Source organism: Camelus ferus, chromosome 3 (genome assembly GCF_009834535.1).
Source record: "Camelus ferus isolate YT-003-E chromosome 3, BCGSAC_Cfer_1.0, whole genome shotgun sequence".
NCBI classification, from domain to species: Eukaryota; Metazoa; Chordata; class Mammalia; order Artiodactyla; family Camelidae; genus Camelus; species Camelus ferus.
In genome coordinates, this window is record NC_045698.1 from 91,165,616 (window position 1) to 91,186,176 (window position 20,561).

A 20,561-nucleotide genomic window follows, 5' to 3' on the forward strand; every position below is an offset into this window, starting at 1 on the left:
AAAGTCAGGTTGTTACAAAAATGAGAAGGGAGAGGATTATGATCAGGATATGGCACATGGAGATGGGGGCTTCTGAGTTGCTGAAAATGATTTACTTCTTGACCTAAGTGATGGTTATGTTCATGTATATTTATTCATTTTATATAATACTTAACAAGGAAAAATGAATTAAGTATACAAAAATAACTTACTAATATGGGCTTTATCATAAGATAGCAACAGTAAAAAACAGTATATTAATATCTACTGTAACTATACATGTCTAAGTTTATGCATATTTTCAAAATCTATCTTGTCCTTTAAAATCCCTTATTATGCTCTGGTAAGTTGAAAAAAATGAAAACACTGAAAGCTCTAGGAACTATTTTCAGAGAAAAGCCAACCTCCGGGATAGGACTCACCAGCATCAACTTGAATCTGAAAGGAAAATATAACGGTTCTGAATGAGAGTAATTAAATCCTAGGAAAATAAAAACATTGTTAAGTCTTAAAACATAAAAGTGGCTTAATTCCTTACCCTACCTTAATTTTTGTCATAGTCACCACAACCAGACAGCAGGAAATATGTCAACCCCATGAGAAAGTCTGTGTTATTTACTACTGTGTCCCAAACACCCAGATCCGTGCCTAGCACATAAGAGGTGCTCAATTTGTATTTGCTGAATGAACAAATGGAACTATCTAAGGACTAAGTGATTAACAGGAGATTTTGTTGTTTGAAAGGCACTTGATTGCTCTCCAATTGCAAAGAAAGATGTCTGGTTAGGCAACTGTTGTATTATGTAAAACTGAATGCTCGTTAGGCATACATGATCATGTGGCCATCTTTGTAGAACAGCAGCAAATCAACAAAAAGATGGGAGTGGTTTAAATAGCACCTGAAATGGGGTAGAGAATTGAGATTTGGGGTATGCTGGGAGACTGAGTCACTATTAGTAGAAAAGTAAGAGCACTTATTGGGCCAAATCCAGGTCAGCTTCTATCACTGAATGAGAATCTTTGAGGGTGAAGTCTAGAAATTAACACTTTACAAAAGCTACCTAGGTGTTTCTAATATGTGACCAGATTTGAAAACTAAACTAATTCAAGTTCTGGACAAGTCAGACCCATCTTAATTCCAGCCCCTGTAACATAGCAAAGGATATTAACTTGTGAGTGCTGGACCAAACGTGTGATGTAAAAGTGGCAAAGTTTCTTCAGGAAATAGCAATATCTTCCATAAATTTACATAACACTTCAACGTTATTCCCCTTGAGACAATTTAGGTAACACTGCCTTTATCAGTAATCTTACTTTGCACACTGAGATGAATATAAAGGCACGTTTTTGAACTGTCCCTGTTTAAACAGTCACTTGGAAAGGAAGAAATCTCAAGCCTCTTCAACTGAATACTCTCCTTAGAGTAAATACAGGTATATCTGTGGGAGGTCTGACCAGTCTTAGCCCAGACAGAGCACTCTCTGCAAACTGATGGAGGGATCAGTCTAGGCTGATAATTTTATCAGGAAGAGTCCCTTTTAAAGGACATGTTGTAAGGGTACCAAGCCTTGGGGCATGGGCGAGAAAGAAGCCTCTGACCTGAGCGTATGCTTTATGACCAAAAACCCCACCAAAGTTCTCCTGACACATGGGAATTTCACATATTCTTTAAAAATCTCTTTTGGACTGCTTGTATTTTCTTTTCTTTAGGGAAGTCTCGAATCTTAAATCTCAGGTATTTTACGTTTGTCAGCACATCCTAGTTGAAAACCATTCTGGTCTGAGCTAGGAAAAACTATATGACCTCAGGTTTAATTCTCTGTATTTCAGTTTCTCACTAGCAAAATTTGAGCCTCTCAGAAATATTTCAAGATTTTACTAAATTTTTATCAAGGAACAGCACATATAAACACAGGTACCAATTATAAACCTCTAAAATATCTGATAAATGCTTCCCAAATACTTGGTACTTCCTCTTTGCTTTAAAACAGTGCACTTCGTCTCTCTGGTCAAACATAAGAGTGATAAATGTAAAATGATATAAAAAAAAACAGGCACTGCAAAAATAGCCATTGGCCTAATCCTGCCTCTTCGCATAATACTGCCCAAATCAACCTAGACTGAGTAGGGCACCTTCCCAAAAGCCTATTCAGGGTTGAACCGCTGCCGCAGATCAGGTGCTAAGGATTGATGACTTCCCCACAATGCAGATGAAGAAAACAGCCTTGCTCAGAGTGACATGTGAATCAATGAACAAATTAGGATTAGAACCCAAACCAACTGGCCAACTTTTGTTTAATTGTAAAGTCAGTAGCAATTTGTATAAGATATAGTGTTCTTAACAAGTTTACATGGCTTCTTCTGGTCTTAAATGATTTTTCAGTTTTAATAAAAACATATAAGGAAATTTTCAATTTGTCATTGTGAAGGTTAGCTCAAATGTAAGAATATACCATACTTTTTTTGTTACTATAACTCAAAAGATATATGTTAAACTCTCCACACAGCAGAATAGATAGGGGCTGTAGAGAAGAGGCTGGACAGATTACCTAGTAATAGTAGCACCTCCAAATTACTGAGCATTTGGAAGGTGCAAAGCATTGAGATAAATTCTTAACATTCATTATTTCACTTGATTCTTACAACAACCTCATAAAGAAGTTTCTAGTAAATTACCAATAAAGAAATTTAGGATTAGAAAAGGACAAATAGAAATTTAGGATAAGAGAAGGACATTTTGAACAAGATCACATGCCTAGAAGTGTCACACTTGGGAAAAGAACACAGGTGGGCTGGCACTGGAGTCCGTGATGTTACATATACCTTATTAACATGTGAAAGAAAGACCGTATCACCCATCAAATTGACATGTGTATTTATTGCACAAATATCCCCTAGAACTGGGAGGTTATTATAATACAGGTGTACATTTGAGAAATGTATACAGAACAAGAAACAAGTATTTACATTTTATGTCTCCCACCATCTAAATAACTTAGAGAAAGCAGAACAGTCTTACAAGACATCTACCAAAGGACACATTGTGTAAATCTTTTTTTTTTCAAAAAGTGATCATCCCCAGTGTATGCCAATTGCAACAAAAGGAAATCTGTGCTAGTATGTTTATTGCACTTAACATTTTCAAACTCAAAATTAAGACATATTAATAAAAGCCAGGAATATTTCAAATCAAACCAATTAGTTTATATACAGGAAAAATTAGTTTTAAATCTATGATGTAAAAGATCCCTTTTTCACTTCCTGTTGCAACAAACATGTTTTTAAAATATATAACACATATCTGTACCGTAAGAAGTTGAAAAAATGATTTCAAACAGGCCAAAACTCTCTTCACATTCATCCTAATGACCACACTTTACAAAAGTAGCAGCTCATTCCTTGGGCTTTGTATAATGAAAGAATGACTATGATGAAGGAAGAAGAAATTACAGAAGAATTGGAAATTATAAAACTCAGGAATCCTATAAGGATTAATGATTCCATAAGAAACTATAGGCCTTTTCCTTCCAAGCAAAGCTTAGTTTTAAGAATAACAGTAGCATGAGCCATCTATTTATTAAAGACTAGATTTCCTAAATGGTAATTTATCGGAGATTTCAAAGATATCTCTGTGATAGGAGGACTGTGAATAGTTTGGTGATTAATTAAAAAAACACAAAAATAGACATTGTCTACCTGCTGCATATTCTGAACCACAATAAAAATGATATACAATGGCCCACACCTGATCTTTTCTCTATTATGAATTCTGCCAAAGGGATGTATTCACAGAATTCCAAACAACAGAAGAAAGAAGAATTTTTTTAATGAATGGAATAAAAAAATTATGCCAAAGAAAATATATCCATGAACACTTTTTTGACAGCAAGTCATCCATGGGAGACTCAGGTACTAACTTGGACTGGCCGTTAGGACACAGGGGCCAAACTGCAGGCACACCAATTTCAGGTTTACATTCTATTAAAATAACCATTTCTTCTTAGTCTATTTGGAGATTCCTTTGATACATAAAGAGCAAGGCAAAATATTACCCAGTGCTATAAATTCAAGGTCAAAGACTAATAAACCACAGAAATTTTCCTAATCACTGAAAATTCTGAACACCAAGAATGGATGCATTTATACACTAAAAGTACTCAGTAACAGAATGAGCAAGTGGTCTTTTTTAAGCTAATAAACTAATTATGATGAAAATGGTTCATGAAAGCAGAAACCAGCTTCACTTCTAGAGTTAAAAGTATCTTAGACCAGATAAGTAAAGGATAAACTATAATGTAGTATTTCAAGTAAACTGAGGTAGTAGAGCATATTGAAAACTTTATCTACCCATCTTCCTATTTACATTAATTACTTACAAGAGTTTGGTTCCATATTAGCCTTTCTCACAAGCAACAAACACTCTACAGTATATACAAAAACAATAACAAATGAAAAGTTAAAATCTTTGAAAAAAATTAGCTTTTGGGAGGGAGGAGCTACTAGAGAAAAGAGAATAATTTTAAGAGTTAATGAGTTCTATTAGTGTAAACTGAAAATTATGAAGCACTGAAACAAATACTCAGTTCCTGTGAGTTCAAGAAGGGCCAATACCAAAAGCAAGGGCCTCGGCTACCTGAGCACTTTTAAATAGTATTATTTTTGCCAATGCTTTGGTGTAATTTTTAATTCTAATTTTAAGTTATTAAATTAGATGCAAACATGTAAATATTAACATTTTTAAGAATTGGCTTATACTTATAAACAAAACAAATGGTATAAAGTAGTATTCTTATTTTGGGAATCTATATACCTCAGCCTTAAAAAAAAAGATTTGCTTTACTTATATTTTAGGGTGTGTGAAACAGAAAAATCACCAGAAAGTAGTATTTCGACATCAGAGTCAATTAATACTAGTTTAAAATATTTTTTAAAAGTTGTGTTTACCAATCTCATATTTCTACCTCTGTTTTTTAAAAAAATAGATACATATGTACACTTGGATGGATAACATAACACAGATTTATATGCATTATTCTGAGTTTATTATAATTAACAAGCTGTTTAAAATACTTCAAGAAATACCTAGAAACTAGCTATTTTGAACTAAAAAACAAAACAAATAATCAAGGTTTTATAGATCTCTGTACCTTAGAAATAAAGAATTAAAACTAATGAAATGTCTATTTTGAGTAATTTAATCATGAGACATCTGTTGGTACTTATGAGCTGTGGCAACACTGTAGTGATCATATGAAATTCCTCAATTATTCATTTTGTAGAAATTTCTAAGTTACACTTTGGCTTCTTCAAATGCTTTTCCCCAAAATTATTTATGCTGCTTTTTAGTTTCACTTGGTTAAAAATCTACTGCCATCCAAAAGTCCAATCAAAAGGAAAAAGCCATCCAATGATCATACAATATGCACTGCAATGAAGGATACTCAGGCGACTGACTCATTTAGATGGATTCTAACAGAGGAAAATAAATGCCATAAATGCACGCTGTCACTGCTTCCTTGGTTTCTATTCAACTTTCCACGGAAGTTAATTTCTAACAGCCTTTATGTTAAAGGAGTATCTGAGCAACATACGGCGAGTGAGTGCTTGCTACAGCAGCCAGAAGAGGAAGATCACTGGATTCAATCCTGAAATTTAAAAAAAACAAAAAACAAAAACTAGTTCAGGTTTTCTGTACCCAGTACATGAGTCCTACAGGCAATGATGGCTACCTGTAAAGTCACTATATGTCAACAATCAAGGACCTAAGTAAGCTACCCTAGCCAAAAGGAAAAAGGGTAAGAGAACCGAAGAGAATGAAAGTTAGACATTTTTCAGCAAGTAAAAACCATAACTAAAGATTTTTTTAAAAGACAGGTTCTGAACCCAATGATAACAAAGTCATGGATTTAGAAAACCATCTCATTAATCTGCTGATAGACCATGCATCAGGGCAAGGGACAATGTCTAATAAATACTACACAGTATAATGACAGAATAATAGAGTGCACACATATTGTTTTGGATATAAGTGTGTCTACAACAAGATGTACTGGGAAGAAGTAATGGTAGCTTCTTAAAAATACATCCTACCACAAAAAATTTACCGGAAAAGAAAAATGGCCATTAGATACAGGAAAAGTTATGCAGACTTACTCATGGTTAGAGAATAAACCTGAATAAAATCCGACTTCATTTTTTAGCTAGTAGCTCAGCAAAGATTAAAAAATTTGGTTATAGTGAGTCATAGGAAGAGTAGGCTTCCCACTGTTTGTGAGAATTTATTCTGGTACTTTCTGGATAGCATTTACTATTACTATGTCAAAATAAATATCAGTATATCTATCAACAATTTAACACACATGCCCTTTAACCAAAAACTCTACTTCAAAGAATTTATCCTACAGACTTCAAAGATTTATATTTATTCCAGTGTTGATCTGTAACAGCAAAAAACTGAAAATAATCTAAATTCCACCAAATAATGGAATGCAATACAGTCATTAAAAATGATATAGATCAGTAATGTGCACTATGTGCTTTAATGAACATTCAAGATATATTAAAAGGCAAGCTGCACAATGATAGAGTACATATATTTTAAAAATGCTGTAAGAAGAAACAATCCATTAACAGTGTGTGGATGAGGACTGGAAGTTGGGGAGAAGACAATACAACTCACTTTTCATTTTATAACAAAATGCACTGTACACTTTGGTTATATGTACATTACTTAGAAATTAGTTTAAATTTTTGAAAAGTAAAGGCATTATTGAGAATCATCTATTTTCACTCTCAATAAAGAATAACATTAATGAAAGAATTTAATTTGGCTTCAGACAGACAGTAGCCACTCACTGATGCTTCTAGCTTGTTTTATTCAACCAGCATTTCAAGAAACAATTCATACACACACACAAACACTTGTGAAAAGTCACCACAGAACATAAGGAAAGTGACCACAAAATACAATGAAAGAGGCTATACGATGCCTCTCACCAATTTCCTGTTCATCCTTCAGTAAGCATTTTAGATAACTAGCTTCTTCCTAGGAATAACTGCACAGTATAAAGGAATAATATATACACAGTGAGGAAGGAGTAACACTATTCAGATAACATACTTCTATCCAGAGTGCCGTTACTACAAACAGCTCATTTATATGGCAGGGCAGATGCTGGGAATGATGACTCTATAATATATTTAATAAATAAAAATGAATATTGACTGGTTTTTTTCTAATGCAAAAATTTAGATTTTAATTCACTTTTATCTGACTATATTCTCAACTTACTGGCACAAGAAACAATGCCTTTCAGATCACTGGAGGACAAGTATCTGCTTTTATATGGCATAGAGCAATCCAGATGACAACAATGTACAGCTTCTAACAAGGGGAAACACTTAAAAGGAAAAAAGGCAGTTCTGAAGAATATTCCTTGCCTAAATACAGTGCAATGAGAAACCAAAGCTAGGAAAGAAAACAGGAACATACCCTAGAACCACTCCCAGCTCCTTGACATGGACACGCATCTGCCCTCTCAGGTACTCAGACAGCATTTTGCTCTTGAAGTACAGCTCTTGTAACCGGTCTTCAAGATGCATTACACACTGCAGGTGGAAGGGAATCAAGAACCAGGTCAGAAAGTGCGTAGCTCTAAGAAATGGCAAATTCCAAAGCATGATATCTGACAATTCAATTATGTAGTTATTCCAACATAAACTACCATTTGGAGCACATTTTTAAAGCACGTGATTTTAGCCAAAGAAATGTACACTCTTTTCTAGCTCATATCAAAGATTTAGGTTCTACAGTTTTTTTTTCCTTAAACGTGGTAAACTACACATAAGATAAAATTTACTATTTTAAATATAAAATTAACCATTTTAACTGCACAACTGAGAAGCATTAACTACATTGGAAATGTTGTGCAACTATCACCACAATCCATATTTCAAATTTGGTAGATATGACTCTTACATAACACATTAGACATGTAATTTACATTGGAAAGGCCGCATTATCCTGTCAAGACCAAAAGAAAAAAGTCTGTAACGGCTCACAGAGAATGCTCTATAGTCCTCACTAGAAAAGAAATGTTTCTAAGCTGGCACATTAAAAACTGAAACATATACATTTTGTTTATTGTCAATTAACTTGCTCAATTTACTAAAATAAGTGATTTTTCATGTTAATTGATGCTATATATGTTTGAGGAAAAGACATGACAGTGCAGGTGTTAAAACACTAAATTCATGCAGAGTACTCCTTTCCAATGAAAATCAGCTGTTATAGCTCCTAAAAAAATCCATTTTCTTCTTGAAAAAACCACAAATGAATGGATTTCTTGGCACACTTAATGTTTTGTGGTGTATAGTTTGTGCTATAATGCACATGTAGGCTGAAAATGCCTTAAGTGAAGAATAAAATATTTACAAAATACATGTATATGATATAACTAATGTATATGTACATAGTTTATTACACATATATACATATGTAAAACACAAGTTACCATATTATCCGTTTTAAGGTATACAATTCAGTGGCATTAAATATTTTCACAATGTTGTGCACCACCATCACTATCCATTTCCAGAACTTTTTTTCATTACCCCAAGCAGAAACTCTGTACCCAGTACACAATATACCCCTCACTTCCTCCTTCCCCAGCCCCTGGTAACCTCTATCTACTTTCTGTTTTTATGAATGTGCCTGTTCTAGGTACCTCATATAAGTGGGACCATATAATATTTGTCCTTTTGTATTTTGCATATTTCACTTAGCATAATGTTTCAATCACGTATTACAACACATTTATTTATGATCATGAGTTATTTCCAATTTTTGCTACTGCAAATAATATTGCTGTGAACATTACAGTATAACTGTTTCAGTCCCTGCTTTCAGCTGTTTTGAGTATAAACCTAGAAGGAGACTTGCTGGATCACTTGACAGTACAGTGGTAAACTTTTTGAGGAACTGCCAAACTGTTTTCCACAGCAGCTGCACCATTTTACATTGACACCAGCAATGCACAGTGGTTCCAGATCCTCCACATCCTCACCAATACTCAGTTATTTTCGAGTCTTGTTTGCTTATATCCATCCTTATGGGTGTGAAGTGGTATCTCACTGTGGTTTCGATTTGCATTTTCCTAATGACTAATGATGTTGAACATCTTCTCAAGTGCCTACCGGCCATTTGTATATCTTCTTTAGAGAAATGTCTATTCAAGTCCTTTGCCTATTTTTCAATGAGTTGTTTCTTAGTTGTTGTTGCATTGCAGTTCTCTATATATTCTGGATAACAATTTCTTTTCAGATATATAATTAGCAAATATTTCCTCCTGTTCTGTGTTTTTTTTTTTTTTTCACTCCGTTGACAATGTCCTTTGGTATATAACACTTTTTAATTTGATGAAGTCCCAATTTATCTGTTTTACTTTTACTGTTGCCTGCGCTTATTTACTTAATTTTAAAATTAATTTATTTCTTATTGAAGTAGAGTCAATTTATATACAATGTTGTGTCAACTTCTGGTGTACAGCATTATGTTTCAGTCATACATGTACATACATATATTCATTTTCATATTTTTTCATTATAGGTTACTGCCTGTGCTTTTGATGTCAATTCCAAGGAATTACTGCCAAATCCAATATCATGAAGATTATCCCCTATGTTTTCTTCAGAGTTTTGTAGTTTTAGTACTTAAGTTTAGGTTTGTTTAAGTTTACATTTAAGTCTGAGTTCATTTTTGTATATGGTATAAAGGAAGGATTCAATTTCATTCTTCTGCATGTGGATATTCAGTTTTCCAGCATGATTTGTTGAAAAGACTCCTTTCCCCTTTGAATAGTCCTGGCTTTCCTGTCCAAAACATCAACTGACCATATTTGTGAGGGTTTATTTGGGGGATGCTATATTCTGTTGGTCTGTGTCTATCCTTATGCTAGTACCACACTATTTTGATTATTGTCACTCTGTAAGCTTTGAAATTAGGAGGCGGGAGTCCAACTTCATACTTGGTATCATCTTAAAAACACCAAGTCTTCCAATCTATGAACATAAGATGTCTTTTCATCTATTTATGTCTTTAATTTCTCTCAGAGATATTTTGCAGTTTTCAGTGTACAAGTCTTTTGCCTCCTTTGTTAAATTTATTCCTAAGTAATTTATTCTTTGCATGCTATTAAGTGCTTATTAAATTAAGTGCTTCCTTAATTTCCTCTTCAGGCTGTTCATTCCTAGCATATGGAAATGCAAATATCTTTGTGTGCTGATTTGTTATCTTGCAACTTAGCTGAATTCATTTATTAGCTGTGTCGGGTTTTTTTGGTGGAATCTTTAAGTTTTCTTCATATAAGATCATATCTGCAAGAAGAGATAATTTTACTTCTTCCTTTCCAATCTGGATGCCTTTTGTTTCTTCTTTCTTAACAGCCCTGCTAGGATTTTCTTTCTTTCTTTTTTTAACATTTTTTATTGAGTTATAATGCTAGGAGACTTTCTAATACTATGTTGAAGAAAAGTGGTGAGAGTGAGCATCCAGTGTCTTGTCCCTGTTCTTACAGGTAAACCTTCAGTCTTTCACCACTGAGTATAATGTCAGTTGTGGGTTTGTCATATCTGATGTTTACCATGTTTGTCTCTACAAAGGTTTTTAACTATGCTATATTATGGTTCTCCTAACAAGAAAAAGAAAGAACCCTGAAAACTGGAAATGGTGTGTTCAGTGAGAGGTTACCAGTGTTACAAAGAGGGATCATTCAAAGTCTTGACATGATAATGAGGATCTAGAATGCGCTGACATTCTGCACAACGCTTGGGGATGTTGTATGTCCATACCTTACATGATACTAAGTCAGGCACTAAGTTCTGGCTGCTGAAATCACAGACTATATTCACATATACACATCCCTTTCTGTCTTAGTCAGCTTGAGCTGCCATAATAAAATACCAGACTCAATTGCTTAAATAACAGAATTATTTTCTCACAGTTCTGGAGGCTCAAAGTCTGGGATCAGGGTGCCCATATGGCTGAGTTTCAGTGAGAACTCTCTTCCTGGCTGGTAGATGGCTGCCTCCTCTCTGTGTCCTCACATGGTGGAGAGAGTACAATCTTTCTCTTCCTCTTTCACAAGGCCACTAATTCCATCATGGGAGTCCCTCTCTCATGGCCTAATCTAACCCTATTTACCTTCCCAAGGCCCAACTCCAAATATGTTACACTGGGGAGTTATGGTTTCAACACACTGATTTTAGGGGAACACGTTCAGTCCATAACCCTTTCTTTCAGGAAAACAATGATGAAGCTAACAGTGGTATTCCATGTAGGCACAAATTATTAATTCAAGTCTTACACATACTTACAAAATTTGGAGACAAGTTATGTTTATATAGCTGAAGAGTGGAATGAAGCAGATTGGAAACAAGACTGGAAACCAATACTTCCTTTCCCAGTTTATTGTCTGTCATTCGTCTCTGGCTACTGGCCACTTGAACAGTCCATTTATCCATATCTGCTATAATACAGACAGCTTCTGCTATTGGTTCATCCAATACTGGATGCTGGAAAACAAAGAATTAATCTTAAAATAAAGTTTTCTAAGATAATGTTAATGAAATGAGGCAAGGAGAGACACTAAACAAAAACAGAAAAAAAAAAAAAATACAAAATTCTGAGAGCTGCTGCCAAAGAATCCTTAACAGTGGAGAATGAAATAGTAAAGTAACTCAATAACAAACACCCTTAGATATCTTACAGAAATCATCATAGGTAGCAAATCATTACCAGAACTCTGTATCCTTTAATCTAGAATTTAACTTTCACCAGTCTTTTGATTATTCATTCATTCGTTCATGCCACAAGTTTGTTGAGTACTAGCTATGTACAAGGAAACTGAAAGAAAATGTTTTTACCTTGAAAGAGCTAAATATTTTTAAAACAGATAAGACAGGAATTCACATGAACAAGTCAATGATAAGATTCTGTGCTAACTATCCTAGCCTGTCAGGCATTAATTAATCCCATTTACCACTGAATAAAATACCTAGGAATAAACCTATCTAATGAGGTAAAGGACCTGTACTCCAAAAACTATAATATACTGATGAAAGAAATCAAAGGTGACATAAATAGATGAAAGATATACAGTGTTCTTGGACTGGAATAATCAATATTGTTAAAATGGCCATACTACCAAAGGTAATATACAGATTCGATGCAATCCCTATCAAATTATCAATGACATTTTTCACAGAGCTGGAATGAAAGAAAAATGTTAAAATCTGTATGGAACACAAAAGACCCCAGATAGCCAAAATAGTCTTGAAAAAGGAGAACAGAGCTGAGGGAAATCATGCTCCTTGACTTCAGACTATACTACAAAGCTACCATAATCAAAACAGTATGGTACTGGCACAAAAACAGACATACAGATCAACAGTACAGGACAGAAAGTCCAGAAATAATTGCACACATTTATAGTCAATTAATCTATGACAAAGAAGGCAAGAATATACAATGGAGAAAAGACAGTCTCTTCAATAAGTGATGCTGGGAAAACTAGACAGCTACCTGTAAAAGACTGAAATTAGAACATTCTCTAACACTATATACAGAAAATAAACTCAAAATGGATTAAAGATCTAAATGTAACACCAGATACCGTAAGTCTCCTATTCCTAGAGGAATACATAGGCAGAACACTCTTTGACATAAATCAAAGCAATATTTTTTTAGAACCAACTCCTAGAGTAATGGAAATAAGAGCAAAAGTAATACATTGGGATCTAATTAAACTTACAAGCTTTTGCATCAACAAAATGAAAAGACAACCTACAGAATGGGAGAAAATATTTGCAAATGATGTACCCAACAAGGGACTAGTTTCCAAAATATACAAATATCTCATACAGCTTAACATCAAAAAAAAAGCAACTCAATCAAAAAATGGGCAGAAGATCTAAATAGACATCTCTCCAAAGAAGACATACAGATGGCCAACAAGCACATGAAAAGATGCTCAACATCACTAATTGTTAGAGAAATGCAAGTCAAAACTACAATGAGATATCACCTCTCACCAGTCAGAATGGTCACATCATTAAACAGTTCACAAATTATAAATGCCGGACAGGGTGTGGAGAAAAAGGAACCCTCCTACACTGTTGATGGGAATGTAAATTGGTGCCGCCACTATGGAGGACAGTATAAAGATTCCTCAAAAAACTAAAAATAGATTCACTATATGATCCAGCAATCCCACTCCTGGGCATATATCTGGAGGAAAATATAATTCAGAAAGACACAAGCACCCCAGTGTTCACCGCAGCATTATTTACAATAGCCAAGACATGGAAATAACCCAAATGTCCATCAACAGATGACTGGATAAAGATTTGGGGGGGGGGGTGCGCGCACACACACACACACACACACACACGAATACTACTCAGCCATAAAAAAGAATAAAATAACGCCATTTGCAGCAACATGGATGGATCTGGAGACTGTCAGAATATCTGAAGTGAAGAAAGAAAGAGAAAGAAAAATACCATATGATATCACTTATATGTGGAATCTAAAAAAAAAATGTATCTACAAAACAGAAACAGACTCACAGTCATAGAGAACAAACTTATGGCTTGGTTAAAGGTGGGTAAAAGGGGTGGGAAGGGATAAATTGGGAATTCGAAATTTGCACCAGTTGGTGAGTGATGGAAATGTTATAGCTACCTTGACTGTGGTGGTGGTTTCATTGGTGTATATACATCTATCAAAATTCATCAGATTGTACATGTGAAGTATGTGTGGTTTACTGTACAGGAATCATACCACAATATATGTGTTAAAAATAAAATAAAAATAAAAATAGTAAGTGTATAAATATGAGAAAGAAGCAGTAAATCTAAAGTTTTATTTTTTTAAAACATTTTTTTCTCTGAGTTTGTAACTTCTACAATACAAATTTAACTACAATCTTACCAGCCCCTTTTTTCTCCTAGGCATTTCCAGAATTTCAATACATAAAATTCCAAATATTCAAGTATTTCCTCTCTAGCAGATACTCCCATATCTCCACCATGTCACAAAACCTGATTTTTCAGTTGCCTGCTAGGCGTTCAAACATGGCCTTGCAAATTGCACTTTTAAATTCAAAAGGTACCAAATCAACGTCAGTGTACTTTCCTCAAAACTAGACAGTTTTCTTCAATTATCTTAGAAAAAAAAAAAGAGAGAGAGAGACACCCCTTAGTGTCACAAAGGGAACAAAGATCTTAGGGATGTTACAAATTGCTGTTCAAACTAGCATCACCTTTTGGAGGAGAAACTACCAAACATGCAACAAGAACATGAAAATAGTCCTAACCTTAACAATTGGCCAGTAACTTCATTTCTGGGAGTTTAGCCTACAGAAATAACCTTAAATTCATAAAACACAGCAATAGTATCAATGTTATTTCGAACAATAAGAGAAAAAAAGTTATTCTAAAAGATGAGCAACAGGGACTAGAGAACACAGATGTAAATCCATGTATATATGCTCAATTAATTTATGACAAAGGACTCAAGAATATACAGTGGAGAAAGGACAGTTCTTCAGTAAATGGTGCTGGGAAAACTACACAGCCACACTGCAAAAGAATGAAACTGGACCATTTATCTTATACCATATACAAAAATTAACTCATATGCTATATGAGTACTATAAACCATGAACAAGAAGGATTTCCTGCCCAGGAATACAAAGATTGGTTTAACATCTAAAATCAATTAATGTAATCTATCACATTAATAGTTTAAATAAGAAATACTACGTGATCACTTCAATAGACACAGAAGAAGCATTTGACAAAATCCCACACTTACTCATGATTTAAGGGAGTGGTGGTGAGGGGGACAGAAAATTCAAAATACTAGGAATAGGAGGGAACTTTGTCCACCTGATGAAAAGCATCTCAAGAATTCTACAGCTAACATCATACTTAATAATGAAAGACTCAATGTTACCCGCCTAAGATAAAGAACAAGACAGAAATGTGCTGTATCAGCACTTTTACGCCACACTGTACTGACAGAGTTCTAGCCTGTACAATTAGGCAAGAAAAAGAAAAAGAAGGCATTCAGACTGGAAAGGAAGGTGTGAAGCTGTCTATTAACATAATATGAGCATATATGCAGACAATCCTAAGGAATACACACAAAAACTATGAGAACTAATAAAAGATACAAGGCAGGATACAAGAAGAATACACCAAAATCAACTGTACTTCTATATACAAGCAAGAAAAATAATTTCATTCACATTGAAGCATTTGCAACTTTTTTGATATTATAAATAATCTAGTGATGAACATCGATGAATAAACACAGTATTTTCTGTGTTTTCAGATTTCCATTTCGATAGATTCCACAAACTCTCTACTTGCTTTCACGGTAACAGGTACAAACATGCAGGTTATTATGTATAAAGAGATGGATTCAAAGAACAATGACTATGTTAGCCAACAAAGTGTGACCAAAAACAGAAGGCAATTCTGGGATCTACTGGTAAACAGAGTTCATCCTAAATAAATTTAAGAGCAGTGAAGGTCACTCACCTGCACAGCATGAGACAAATCTGACACAAGACACTGACGGAGCCTCTCATCATTCCCAATTCCTTGAAGAACAAAGTCAGGCACATAAGACGAGCAGTAGCCACCCAGCAAGGACCTCCCAAAGTTGGCAATATTGGGCTGAACAGCACTCACTTCAATTAACTTTGACCTGGAAGAAAAGTTCCAAAAGAAGGCATAACTAATTAGTAAATAAATATATTTTAGCAATTAGAAAACATTTGGACTCTACTAGTACATATTTCCAATACCATCATCTCTACAAAATATACTAAGAGTAAAACCATCCTTGAATAAAACTGGCTTAAGGGCTCAATCAGACCACTAACTAATCCTTCCTATCCAAAAAAGGTCTGATGAACAATTTTATAATGAGGTGAGCATAAATCTTTCAAAACAGACTTAAGGAATGCTGTTCTTTACATATGTAACATATTCTTAATACAATCAAATTATGGAAACCACCATCCGAAACAAAGTATAAGTAACTCACAAACTCAAAGCCTGGTATACAACATTTCTCAAGTATGAATCTTCTCCTTGTATTCTTGACCAAGAGTACACGCTCTATGCTTTCCTCTCATTTCCAAACTTACTTCTAACAGCTATTTTCTACCTTCTCTCAGTGATTACCTCTTCCTAGTTGCCAGGCTCAGGCTCAGATTCTTTTTTTTTTCTTTGAGGGGGAGGTAGTTAGGGTATGTATGTATTTATGTATGTATTTATTTTTAATGGGGGTACTGGGAGTTGAACCCAGGACCTTGTGCATGCTAAGCAGGCACTCTACCACTGAGCTATAACTACCCCCTACCGTGTAGATTCTTTTAAGGGGGCATAATTAGCTCTGAAATGGCTTGAAAACTTCTAAGCACTAAGGGGTCTCCCAAGCACCAACATAACTTTTCTCTAATGCCTTCAAAAAGCTTTTCTGGGATGCCTGTGGGTGTCCTTTTAATCCTTGTAAGTAAGAGCACAAGATAATAAAAGAGAATATGTCCAGGACAAAGATCTCTTCTTTTATATTAACTACTAACAACTTTCAGAGGTCAGCTAAACAAAAGAATGGTTCATATTTATAAAAGGTTTATAACAGGTTAAAACTTCCTACTTACCCAGGAAAAGGTATCTCATCTTCTTCTGCCCAATCTTCTTGCTCTCCTCCATAGTAAATGCTTACTTGTCTAGTCATATCATGACCTGTATCTTCACTTTCACTATCCCCGAGGGCACTATCTGAACTTTCATTTCTTGGAATGTCCCATTCAGTTCCCACAGCAATTTTTTTCTCTGAACTCTCTTTATCCCCATGGGGGACAAGAATGGAGAGTGTATCTCTTTGGTCTTGCTGAGGAAAGCAGGTTTTACATGAGTCTTGGTGAACTGATTCTACACATTTACAAAATTCATTGTTCTGTTTGTCATTTTTTGTACACAATCTTTTTGAAAACTCTAACATACAGCAGTGTTCTTTACTGTCTGTACTTGTTTTAACTGGAATATCATCAATAGTCCTCGTTTCAATTGAATCATCATTAAAATATTCATCAAATAAGCTCATGCTTTCTGGGTCTGAATGATTCCAGCAGGGAAGTTCGCAGGGTTCTCCAGAAACTATGTTCGGTGTATCAGGCTCTCCAGATTTCGTTGTTTGTTTAGTTTCTTGATGCTGATCCACAGTCCCTCTTTCTTCCTTCGGTGGTTTGGTGTTATGCCTGGTAATCTGATCCACCACTGCCTGACTCCGGAGTTCAGTATCTGAGTCAGGTGACATAGAATCCCCAATCAAGAAAGTAACTTTTGTCTGGGTTGCCTCACAAGAAAATGCAGCTGTCATAAGCTTATCTGGAGGTTTTTTTTCTACAACCATTCCCGTGGATCTCAACATTTTACCTGTGTGATCACCCGTGTCCAGCAATTCCTCACTCTGCCATGTTTCCTCTGCTGGCTTTAAGCCTGACGTTGACAATGCACATTTGTCTACTGGAGCAGAGCCTGTGCAAACAACTGTTTCTAACTTGGTGTCAAGGCAAGTTCTTAATTTATCTCGGTACTGTTTAACATCAACAGCATTTTCTTCTTGGCAGTCAGAAGGAGAAATCATTCGGCACTCATCTGAAATTCCTAGCAGCTCCTTAGAGCTGTTTTGAATATCTTCTCTCTCTTGTTGTGAAACATTCTCTATATTATGCCCAAGCAGTGGAGGACTGCAATATTTACAGTTACAATTAGGAGTCCTTGTTTCTTCTGACTCTTTAAAGAGCAAACTGCTTTTGTTTCTATGCATTGTGATAAGCACATACTCAGATTCTTCGATTTCACCTTTCTCTAAAGTGGTAGTAATTACCGTGCCTGGCATAACAATGGCTTCATCTTCTCCGCTTTCTAAAAGATGGGTTTCTTGAAGTTCAGAGCATCTTATGAAATAAGTAAGAAAATAAAGCAGCCTCTGGACCATATCTTGTCGTTTGCCAACTACCACAGTCCTTGCTAACCGTACAGGAGAGCCAATAGCACCATACAAGTCTCCTGAAATGGAAAAATCAGTTTATGGACACATCTTCTACAGATCCAGCCAAGCAGGCTATTTTCAATTATCAGAAACCTACTCCTATTGTATGAGGGATATTTTAGATTTTACTCTTAGTTCCTTAATAAACGAGTGACTGTTCAGGAGAGGAGGATGAAATGAATGGTCTTAACTAGAGAGAAAGGGCTTTCAAGCTTCCTCCTTAAGCAGCTACAGTGGTTCTGAAACCACAAGCAAACAGTTAGCTGTGAAAGTCACATTTACCAAGAATATGCTCTGTGCCAGTCCCCTTGCAAAGCACTTCACCTAGATGCAGAAGTACTGTCTGAAGCAGGGAGTAGAGTGGAATGGAGCAGTCACATCACACACTTACTGTTTCTTGATTTAAATCATATTCCTGAACTTCATCTGTTGCTCCCCTACCCAAGACTCCACACTAGCTCCCATGTTTTTAAAAATCCATTTTCCATTTCATTCCTGAGAGGGTTGGATACTCAGGATAAACAAAACAGGGCGACATGTTCAGCCATGTGATTCACTGTCACTTCTGTATCCATACGAGACATGAAGAGCCACCACATTTAAAAAGGGGGAAGAGAGGACCTAGGAGTAATTAATGTCATTTCTGTATTTATGCTGTAGCTCAAATTTAAACCAACAAAGAAACTGGTGCTAAAACACACTTAAAAATGGAGTATACAAAATAATTAAATTTAATTCAAGTTTTGCAAGTTGTCACTAGACACATTTAAAAACCTCTACTTTTACTTTAGAAAAACGACACACTTTTTAAAGGAACAAATATAAATAGGTCTCAAATAATATGCTATAGACAGTATTATGATAAATTTTCTCTTCTGGCTAAGGAACTGTATTTAGTACCATCATGTCACTGTTCAAAACTACTCCCAAGGTTCCCACTAATTACGGAATAAATTGAAACTGGATGGCATGGTAAGTCTTTCATGATTGGTTCTACTTTACTCTTTCAGGTTAATCTTCTGATAGTTACCCTTTTTCACCTTTAGTCACCCTAAATCCCACTTAAAGTGGGACTACTTAAATAGGACCCCTGAATATGATCAGTACTTTCAATACCTAGACCCCTTTAATAGTGCTATATACTTTCCCTTCCCTCCGTGTCTCTGCCAGTCCAAAGGAAGCTTCCCTAATTGAACTCCCACTGAGTTTTTCATTTCTCTTATAGTTCCTTTGAATTATCGTTATTGTCCACATATATTTTATGTACAGTATAAGTCTGTCACTTCTTAAAGGCAAGGACTAGGTATCATTCACCTTTACACCTTCCAGTGAGCTTCACCCAGAGCCTTAAGTATATTGTACATTCAATAAATGATTATAGAATTGAAAACAGATTTGAAACGTTCAAATTTAAAAGAGGACTACTGAATTACTTGATTTGAAAAAAGGTAAGTTAATATTATAAAATGAAATACTACTCAGCATTAAAAAGGAATTAACTATTAATACAGATAACACAGATGAACCTCAAAATAATTATGCTGAATGAAAGAATTCAGACCAAAAAAAGCACACAGTATTATGATTCCATCTATATAAAATTCCAGAAATGGCAAACCAATCTATAGTTACAGAAAGCAGACCAGCGGCTGAGTATAATAAGGGAAAGTAAATAGGCAGAATAGGGAGGAATAAAAGGGAGGGATTACAAAAGAGCATGAGAAACTTTTGTAGTGATGAATATGCTCACCATCTTGATTCTGGTGATGGTTTCAGAGGTATATATATTTTATATATATATCAAAACTTAGAAGGTTCTATGCTTTATATATGTGTTTGCTATATGTCAATTATCCCTCAATTATGCAGAAGGAAGGAAAAAAGAGAGTAAGGGAGGAAACAGAGAGGGTAGGAATGAGGGAGGGAAGCTGGTTATATGAATCAATAAGCCACATGACAATCTGCCTGGCAAGCTCACTCACCACCAGAACCTAAGGGAAGTTTAAGTTTCTACCAGATCACTGAAATGTGCTCATCACACTCCTCCCCCATAACCAAACAGCAATAGAGTAAGAAAAGTAACAGCAACTACATTTACCAGACACTGTCCTAAGTACTGTAAATATCTCATTTAATTTTCACTACTTTATGAGGTATGTACCATTTATTACTATCTCCACTTTATAAATAAGGAAACTATGATTCAAACGTGGTCTGCCTAACTCTACAGCTTGTGCTTAAATATAAGCAACATGCTATACTGCCTTCCTAATGACTGTCAACTCATCAACTAATTCCTCTCTCCTGTTACCTATTTATTTAGTGGAGGGCCTAGCACTAAGGGAAACATTTTCAAAAATTACTCAACAAACAAAAGTGGAATGATAGAAACCTCAATGACTGCTTCTCAGTTAACCAGGTTATTCTAGCTATTACAGGTGATTTTGTT

At 35.1% G+C, this 20,561-nt stretch overlaps 1 protein-coding gene across 3 annotated transcripts in view; it reads right to left on the reverse strand.

Moving 5' to 3' along the window:
* Positions 1 to 2,837: 2,837 nt before the first annotated feature.
* Positions 2,838 to 20,561, reverse strand: part of FNIP1 (folliculin interacting protein 1) — a 111,824-nt gene continuing 94,100 nt past the window's right edge. For 2 of the 3 annotated variants that reach the window (XM_032476652.1, XM_032476651.1), the window contains 5 exons: positions 16,716 to 18,129; positions 15,586 to 15,754; positions 11,353 to 11,550; positions 7,472 to 7,587; positions 2,838 to 5,624 (listed from right to left, as the gene is read on the reverse strand). In XM_032476652.1, the coding sequence (XP_032332543.1) occupies positions 5,546 to 5,624; positions 7,472 to 7,587; positions 11,353 to 11,550; positions 15,586 to 15,754; positions 16,716 to 18,129 (1,976 nt within the window). In that variant the 3' untranslated portion in view covers positions 2,838 to 5,545. Of the gene's footprint in view, positions 5,625 to 7,471; positions 7,588 to 11,352; positions 11,551 to 15,585; positions 15,755 to 16,715; positions 18,734 to 20,561 lie in introns of those variants that run through there. The other variant, XM_032476653.1, reaches the window with a different exon arrangement.